General features: G+C 37.3%; 1 protein-coding gene across 1 annotated transcript; it reads right to left on the bottom strand.

Moving 5' to 3' along the window:
* Positions 1-438: 438 nt before the first annotated feature.
* On the bottom strand, positions 439-1,530 carry LOC113286549 (F-box/kelch-repeat protein At3g06240-like). The gene has a single exon (XM_026535134.1). The coding sequence runs from the start codon at positions 1,528-1,530 to the stop codon at positions 439-441; it is 1,092 nt and encodes a 363-aa protein (XP_026390919.1).
* Between the last annotated feature and the right edge of the window lie 8,640 nt (positions 1,531-10,170).

Below are 10,170 nucleotides of genomic sequence, written 5' to 3'. Positions count from 1 at the left end.
GACAGTGACACAACAGAAGCTTCTCAAACAAAAGACAACTTACACCACATTCATCGAACATATGAAATCCTTGCGCAGAGTGTTGTAGATTGTTGTTCATTGTACCGGTTAAAAAAAAAGAACACTAAAAGAAGGAAAATAAAGAGGGTATAAACCACCTGCATTACATGTTTACAAATGCAGTAAGAGCAGGATGAAATAAGATTAGAACAGCTGCATTATTCAAGTATACCATATTCATGTAACATATGATTTTTTGATTACTTCAAATAATTAGACCAGAATCCAGAAGTACAAAAAATGTGTGGAAGTACCAAAAAGCATAAAAGAACTAAATGTATTGTCTCTTTATATGCAGATGATAAAATAATGCATGGGCTCAGCCGCACATGACTGATCGAGCAATTTCAAGGCATATTGACTTTAATCTAAAGTTTTTCAGTGGAATAGCATGCCTCTGTAAGCCTCGTTGTAATCTTCTCGTTCCTTCGGATCTCCAACATGTGTGCCCGTGTTAACAGAAACTAGACTCTCCAGACGCGGCACCATCTGGGCCAAGTTCTTCATGTACATATACTTCCTTATGTTAATATGCCTTCCCTTTTCTTCTTCCCAGCATATTCCCACAACGTTAGATCTCTCCTGCCATTTGAAATCTGAATACGTCTTATCGTCATGTAATCGGATTTGTAATAGGATTTCGCCATCCTTTAAAACCACTGCGCTTCTTATGTAGTGATAAGATGAGATATCCAATGCCATCATCAGTTGTAGGTCAGTCTTGAAAAGTTTAGACCAAGACTTTCTAACTCCGTAGGTCTTCATCTCCCATATCTCAAACCCGACCTTAGAAACGCTACAAAGCAAACAAAGGCGGCCTCTCAACACATCAACAAATCTATAATCGAAACCGTCCATAGGTACATCAGCAGGTTGTGGTATTTCTTTGAATATCTCTTCTTCCAAATCGAAACAAAGGATAACTCGTGATTTGGATTTGTTACTTTTTGCGAACCAGTGGAGAGCTCCATTTACAAACACCCCAGTGCCAGGGTCTCCTCTAGAAAGTTTATACGGAATGCCGGACTCATATGTTTTCCATGAATCTGAACCCAAACTATATATCTCAACTCGAGAAACATCCATATTTCGTTTACTGAAAATTGACACAAACTTGTAATCACTATTTTGTGAATCATAACCGAACCCATAAGCATTGTGATCGGTGCTTTCCAGGGATCTGTTTGATTGAAATCCAACCGGTTTCTTTGGTGATAGTATTAGTTTGTACTCTTTGGTACAAGGGTTCCAGATATAGATTATGTGATTTATTTCCCTGCTTGCACAAATCAAACCATTACAACTGCCCAAGATTTGAACAACACCCTTCTTCCTATTAAATGGGTACTTCATATTTACAACCTTATCATTAGACATCAAGGATGATCTCATCTTGTATTTAAGTACGCTGTATTTACGTGATGTGAGGAGTTTGAGATTGCCTTTTCTGGTATCGTGTTCAAGCTTCATATTAAGAAAACTTTTATCATGAGTTAATAAACCATACCATGATTTGGATACGCACCTGAATCTTCCAATTGATTTTACTGGTAAGTGTAATAGGATGTCGATGATTAAATTTTCCGTCAAGTTGGCCATTAATCTCTACTAAGTTTGATAGAATACTAATACTTGAATTAGCCACCAAACACTTAATAAAACTGATCTATTGAATTGCTCAATAATAAAACTCCATAACACACTACGTATTTATAGAGAACGTATAGGCAAAATAAGGAAACAATTAAACTTCTAAAGTAGATCGGTTTCTTAACAGAGTTTTTCTTAAGAAAAGAAATTTTTAGGAATTAGGGTTATTCGCCGCTCATTGTGTATAGTCCGATCCGGGATGGGTTTGCAGATGGTGTTCATCTAGCCCTTTTTGGCATACTATTTTGCATGTCTAACAAGATATGCATGTCACATGTACCCTGGATCAATTACCAGCGCTCTTTATACATACGCCCGGTGTGAAGCGCTCACTATACTCCCGTCTGGATTCATACGCTCATAATAACCCCGTCCCACTATAACTGATTTTAGTCTGGGTCGGCGACCAGATTTGGTCCCAAACCCTAATTATCTCGATTAAATATAGTTTTAGTCCGTTCCATTACGGCTGGTTTTGAGACCAAATTTGGGTATAGTCCCCAAATTTGGTCGTGACTGTGGATGCTCTAAGGACGTAAATGGATATTGCATATATTGCTGAAATCTCCCCTTCCCCTGAAATCATTTTACCTGAAAGTGGATGACTTAAATGCTTCACCATGTAAGATCAGCTTGTATATATGGTGTGAAAAAGATATGGTCCTGAGTAAGTATTGTTTAGGTCAGGTCAAACTTAGAATATGAAAGTACGTACTTCTCTGGTATAAACTGTTGGGGGGCTAGAAGTGCTCGATGAAATCATAAAAAAGTTAGTAGGTAGTTCTGGCTTATCTCTTTTGTTGTTATGCCATCACCGAATGTGGGAAATGAGTTGTTTAGCTTAACCTAAGAGGAAAGATTTGGTCTTTGCAGCAGATACCCAAAAAAAAAAAACAGCGCAAGGAAAAAAGAGTATTTGACCAATTACCGAGCATATGGTGTTGTAGATTGTACCGGTTACAAAGAAAGAACAAAAGCGGCTCTTCCTTTACTTGTGGATCTAAACCATTTTTCAGATTTGACTCTCCAAGAGTTTTCGACTTGTTCTTGGAAGATCTATCCTATGAAACCTAACCAGGTTATAGCTGGCATAGCTGAGTATCTAGATAAGAAAGTCAATTAACCATGTTATATAGCTGGTATTGCTGTGTTTTATCTTACATGATTGAAAGAAGATCTATTTTAATTTATTGTGCTGTTCAACCGACTAGTAGTTTCTTTGTCATTTTTAAAAATGTTAGGACTTCAAATGGAACTATTGGCTATTAACTTGATTGTATCTCCTCTGGCTCTCAATTGTAGTATTACGTTTGAGACCTTAATTCTTACAAATTCTGTTGTGCAAATTATATAAACGAAAATAGAGATGGTCATGAATGTTTAGGCAAGTACGAAGGCATGTGATGCACAATGTTTAGGCAAGTACGAAGTTCGGGGTGATCGAACTTCTCTAGTAGTATTTGCGGGAGTGCTATGCTCGATGAAAGCATAGGAATTGTCTCCAAGGTAGTAGTCACCCATGAAGAGTAGAAGATTGGGATAAAATTACTACTAATGTTAAAGAAAATCATTCAGGACAATGAAATGGTACGTTTTTATGTAGATGCTTTTGTAGACTGGTTGTGCACTTGAATTGTTTAGGTATACCTGTTAAGGATCGAGCAAGAGAGAGGAGAGCAAACGTGCAGAAACGATAAAGACTACATTGATAATAATTCTTGGTATCTTTTTCTCATTAATTCTCTAGCTATTAATACAATCACAAGACTTGACACTCAAGGCACAAGACTTGGTTCTCAAGATATTCCATTCCTGATATAACTCTAACAAATCTCCTAAATATAGATTATCCTATATTATTTCCTAATACCCTTCCTCAAGATGGAGCATGTAGATCACGAATGCCCATCTTGGACAAAAGAAATTTAAACTTAACTTAAAAAAAAATCTTCCAATCGTAGTTTTAGGACATTACGGTCCCTTTTCGTAGTTTAGGGACATTTCGGTCATCCTCATAGTTTAGGGACATTTCGGTCATCCTCGTTCATAGTTTAAGGACATTACGGTCTTCTTCGGAAGTTTAAGGAAATTACGGTCCTCTTCGTAGTTTAGGGACATCTTTCGGTCCTATCTTCGTAGTTTAAGGACATCTTTCGATCCCCTTCGTAATTTAGCCACAAACTACGAAGTTTCAGTCACGCTTTTACCCCAACCTGTAACTATTTTCCTTCTCCTCTCTCTTCTTCATTCCAGTCACGCTTTTACCTCGAGCTGTAACTATTTTCTTTTTATTTTTCAAGATTCTCTCACAATCTTTCTCATTTCTTCTTTCTTTCTTCTTCGTTCCAGTCACGCTTTTACCCCAAGCTGACTGTCACACTTATTTTATTTTTCAAGATTCTCTCACAATCTATCTTCTCGTCATGCTTTTACCTCAAGCCATGAATTTTTTTATTTTATTTTTCTTCCAGTCACGCTTTTACCAGAAGCTATGACCGTCACACTTCTTTTATTTTTCAAGATTCTCTCACAATCTTTCTTCTCGTCACGCTTTTACCCCAAGCCATGACTATTTTCTGTTATACTACCCTCACAAATTTAATGGTAGCAATTAATCTTCCTTACCTGTCTTCCCTAGTCATTGCGACTTCCAGACACGTTCTTCGTAACTGACCCACGAATAATGTCAGTATCAACCACTTCCTTGGCTGCTTTCTTTGTTTGAAACGCAACTTATGTGTCTCCATGTCTCGGTTTTTCTCTCCCTGTAACAACTTCTTCTGTAACTATTCAGTAACACTCCTCTGTCACACTTTCTTCTATTATAAACTTTTGTTACGCTTTCTGTCACCAACTGTGACACATATTTTCTGTTACGCTTCTGTAAATGTTAAAACTCCACTGTAACAACTTCCCTGTCCCACTTTTGTAACAATTCTCCACGGTGATTGTTCTTTGTAACACATCACATACTGTAACAAACCTTCAAATTATTATTATTATTATTTTTTCTTTTTTTTTCAATGCCCAGCAGAAATCTGGTTCTCACTTGAACTTAGGGTTGTGAAACCCTAAACGTCTTATCCCCTACATTCCAGCAACACCCGACCATCACAAGCAACTTGTCGAGCACAGCATCAGGTCCATCTCGTTGATCATCCGCATCAACTACTCTCTCTTTGTTCTCTCAACTATTCGATCTTTCAAACCAAGCTCGTCTGCAATTACCAGCACATTATAAAACCGAGAAAACTGATGCAACAACTTAACTTAATTCAAATCCCAGCTCGAGTTCTGATCTCTTCATCACGACAAACACCTACTACCAATGATGGAAGCAACAGTCTGTCGCCAACTCTAAAATCTCAAACTCCACCATATATTGTCCATAATGGAAGCATCCTATCCTCCCTGCCTTATTGCTCTTGCTCACTCCACTTCCATCGATAACAACAGCATCACTTAACAATGACAGTAGCCATCCAACCTTACAGCTCAAACTTCTTCTTCTTAGTCTGAAATCTATCAAGAACAACAACTCTTTTTCTATTTCTTTTACGTCAGCAAAATCAATCACCAGCCCGAGCTCAAACCCTAAACACACGAGAATAAAACTTCCATAACAACAAAAATCTTCTTCGAACCCATGCCAAGCACCCATCTGAACCGGTCGTGTAATGACCATGCGGTTGTAAACCCTTTTTAAAAAAAAAAAAAAAAAAAAAAACCTAACCCTACCTTCTTCTATGTTTTAAATCAAACACAACCATACTCAACTTCGCAGACAATCCACGATCACGACAACAACTCTTCGTCAATTGTTCTTCTTTATTTAACACGAACAAGTCTCTCTGTTTTTAAACTCTTATACCCTAACTTAGCTTGATAAACTCCTTTTTTTTAACTCCTCAGAAAATTGCACAATTACTCCTCTTTCTATGAAAAACGATTCTCTAGCTCTTTCTCCTTCTCCTCTCCCTTCCTCTCACCTCGCTCTGATACCATGTTAAGGATCGAGCAAGAGACAGGAGAGCAAACGCGCGGAAGCGATAAAGACTACATTGATAATAATTCTTGGTATCTTTTTCTCATTAATTCTCTAGCTATTAATACAATCACAAGACTTGACACTCAAGGCACAAGACTTGGTTCTCAAGATATTCCATTCCTGATATAACTCTAACAAATCTCCTAAATATAGATTATCCTATATTATTTCCTAATACCCTTCCTCAAGATGGAGCATGTAGATCACGAATGCCCATCTTGGACAAAAGAAATTTAAACTTAACTTAAAAAAAAATCTTCCAATCGTAGTTTTAGGACATTACGGTCCCTTTTCGTAGTTTAGAGACATTTCGGTCATCCTCATAGTTTAGGGACATTTCGGTCATCCTCGTAGTTTAAGGACATTACGGTCCTCTTCATAGTTTAAGGACATTACGGTCTTCTTCGGAAGTTTAAGGAAATTACGGTCCTCTTCGTAGTTTAGGGACATCTTTCGGTCCTATCTTCGTAGTTTAAGGACATCTTCCGGTCCCATCTTTGTAGTTTAAGGACATCTTTCAATCCCCTTCGTAGTTTAGCCACAAACTACGAAGTTTCAGTCACGCTTTTACCCCAAGCTGTAACTATTTTCCTTCTCCTCTCTCTTCTTCATTCCAGTCACGCTTTTACCCCAAGCTGTAACTATTTTCTTTTTATTTTTCAAGATTCTCTCACAATCTTTCTCCTTTCTTCTTTCTTTCTTCTTCGTTCCAGTCACGCTTTTACCCCAAGCTGACTGTCACACTTATTTTATTTTTCAAGATTCTCTCACAATCTATCTTCTCGTCATGCTTTTACCTCAAGCCATGAATTTTTTTATTTTATTTTTCTTCCAGTCACGCTTTTACCAGAAGCTATGACCGTCACACTTCTTTTATTTTTCAAGATTCTCTCACAATCTTTCTTCTCGTCACGCTTTTACCCCAAGCCACTATTTTCTGTTATACTACCCTCACAAATTTAATGGTAGCAATTCATCTTCCTTACCTGTCTTCCCTAGTCATTGCGACTTCCAGACACGTTCTTCGTAACTGACCCACGAATAATGTCAGTATCAACCACTTCCTTGGCTGCTTTCTTTGTTTGAAACGCAACTTATGTGTCTCCATGTCTCGGTTTTTCTCTCCCTGTAACAACTTCTTCTGTAACTATTCAGTAACACTCCTCTGTCACACTTTCTTCTATTATAAACTTTTGTTACGCCTTCTGTCACCAACTGTGACACATGTTTTCTGTTACGCTTCTGTAAATGTTACAACTCCACTGTAACAACTTCCCTGTCCCACTTTTGTAACAATTCCCCACCGTGATTGTTCTTTGTAACACATCACATACTGTAACAAACCTTCAAATTATTATTATTATTTTTTCTTTTTTTTTCAATGCCCAGCAGAAATCTGGTTATCACTTGAACTTAGGGTTGTGAAACCCTAAACGTCTTCTCTCCTACATTCCAGCAACACCCGACCATCACAAGCAACTTGTCGAACACAGCATCAGGTCCATCTCGTTGATCATCCGCATCAACTACTCTCTTTGTTCTCTCAACTATTCGAGCTTTCAAACCAAGCTCGTCTGCAATTACCAGCACATTATAAAACCGAGAAAACTGATGCAACAACTTAACTTAATTCGAATCCCAGCTCGAGTTCTGATCTCTTCATCACGAAAAACACCTACTACCAATGATGGAAGCAACATTCTGTCGCCAACTCTAAAATCTCAAACTCCACCATCTATTGTCGATAATGGCAGCATCCTATCCTCCCTGCCTTATTGCTCTTGCTCACTCCACTGCCATCGATAACAGCAGCATCACTTAACAATGACAGTAGCCATCCAACCTTACAGCTCAAACTTCTTCTTCTTAGTCTGAAATCTATCAAGAACAACAACTCTTTTTCTATTTTTTTTACGTCAGCAAAATCAATCACCAGCCCGAGCTCAAACCCTAAACACACGAGAATAAAACTTCCATAACAACAACAATCTTCTTTTAAGGTCACCATCAATCTTCTCCTTCGGCAGCACACATCAGATTCTTTTTTTTCCTGTAATCACCATCTTTCTCTGCAATAACCAACGTGATCAACCATGGTTATCATCACCAACCATCATCGCTAGAAGTCAATTCCAGGGCAGCAATTTCGCGAGCCGCGTCTGTCTCCTTCTTGCATTCAAAATCTTCTTCGAACCCATGCCAAGCACCCATCTGAACCGGTCGTGGAATGACCATGCGGTTGTAAACCTAACCCTACCTTCTTCTATGTTTTAAATCAAACACAACCATCCTCAACTTCGCAGACAATCTACGATCACGAAAACAACTCTTCGTCAACTGTTCTTATTTCTTCAACTTTCTTTAACACGAACAAGTCTCTCTGTTTTTAAACTCTTATACCCTAACTTAGCTTGATAAACTCCTTTTTTTTTTAACTCATCAGAAAATTGGACAATTACTCCTCTTTCTATGAAAAACGATTCTCTAGCTCTTTCTCCTTCTCCTCTCCCTTCCGCTCACCTCGTTCTGATACCATGTTAAGGATCGAGCAAGAGACAGGAGAGCAAACGCGCGGAAGCGATAAAGACTACATTGATAATAATTCTTGGTGTCTCTTTATCATTAATTATCTAGTTATTTATACAATCACAAGACTTGGCACTCAAGGCACAAGACTTAGTTCTCAAGATATTCCATTCCTAATATAAATCTAACAAATCTCCTAACTATAGATTATCCTTTCTTATTTCCTAATAATACCATATTCATGTACATATGAATTTTAGATTACTTCAAATAATAAGACCAGAATCCATAAGTACAAAAAATGCGTCGAAGTATTTATAGAGAACGTATAACAGACTTCGTATTTATAGAGAACGTATTAAGTAACTAAAGGAATAGGTGAACTTCTAAAAACAGATCGGTTTCCTAACCAAGTTTTTCTTAGGAAAAGAAATTTGCTTAGTATTAGGAAATCATTAGTATTTAGTTTTCTCTAATGTCTTAAAAAATGAGACACCCCAAATCTATCCACATTTCTACTTGTTGGCGCAATACGGAAGTGTGGTGGGTTTATGGAAATGATTTGGAAAGAGAGATTGGTTAGTTAGAAAGTGAGGCTTTGATTAATATGAAAATGAAAATATTACAAGAGGCTTGTGTAACAACTTTGGCTTATAATGGTTGTTTACAAAGAGGCACTTTGGCTCTTACAAACTAGCTCTCAACTCACTCGAGTTTTGATGATTGTTCAGAAACGATCCCATTGACTACCTATATGTAGGCTCAATGACCGACTAACTAGGAACTATCTAGATACAGAAAAATCTGGAGCTAACTATCCGACCAAAGGAGAGAAAATTCTAGAGACTGAATACTCTAGATAACACGTGAGAGGAAAAATGCCTTGAAGACTCTAGAGCCCGAATATTCTATCCTGTACTGTGCTTCACTTGGTGTGGATCAATTATCTTGTTTAACTGTGTAAGCCCATCAAGATTTTTCTAAAGTATCACATCTTAAATTAGCTATTATCTTTAGCATCCCCTTTTAATTTGTGATGTTGAATTCCTTTTAAAAATGAGGGAGCTCGTCTTCTTGATAGGCTTTCATTTTTTATTTCCATCCGAGCGGGTGAATATATCAAGGTCTTTTAATATTGAACTATTTTTTGGGACCATGGTTTTATTTTGGGTAAAGATATTAGAAGTAATTCTAGGTCACCCCGTATCTAGTTATTTATTTAATACCTAATCTACCATCTTAATTAATTTTAGGTTATGATTAGTAAAATAATTTAGTTAAAAATAATTAGTGAGATTAAATTAAAAGATGGGTTTATTATTAGTTGAGTAGAATTATTGAGAGAGTAGAGTTAGAGAAGATGGAGATGAAGGAGAAAAACATGGAAAATAAAAAAAAAAATCCAATTCACTAAGTTTGGGCATCTAAGAATGCTCAAAACTTAGATAATGTATGTTCAATTGGTCGGAAATTACCTAAAAATGTAAATTTCTGAACTGGATTTTGGGAAATTCGGTCACATTATATGAAAAACAAGTAACCGAACTCATCTGAAGTTGTAGTTCGGTTGCCTCGTGAGATGAACAAGCAACCGAACTCGTCTGAAACTGTAGTTCAGTTGCCTCGTGAGATGAACAATCAACCGAACTCATCTAAAAGTTTAGTTCGGTTACTTGTTCCAAACACGCAGGTTGCCGAACTCTCTAGTAGTAGAATTTGTAGGAGTTACAGCATTATGTTCGGTTGGTTCGTAACTAACCGAACTTTAGTGTACAAAGTTCGGTTGGTTCGCAAAATGCATGCACTTTTGATCTAACCGAACTCATAGTTCATAGTTCGGTTATAAGAGAAATAAAAATAATGGGAAAAATAGTAAGGTTCGGTTA

Source organism: Papaver somniferum, chromosome 6, assembly GCF_003573695.1.
Source record: "Papaver somniferum cultivar HN1 chromosome 6, ASM357369v1, whole genome shotgun sequence".
Classification (NCBI taxonomy): domain Eukaryota; kingdom Viridiplantae; phylum Streptophyta; class Magnoliopsida; order Ranunculales; family Papaveraceae; genus Papaver; species Papaver somniferum.
This window is presented reverse-complemented; position numbering and strand designations above follow the sequence as displayed.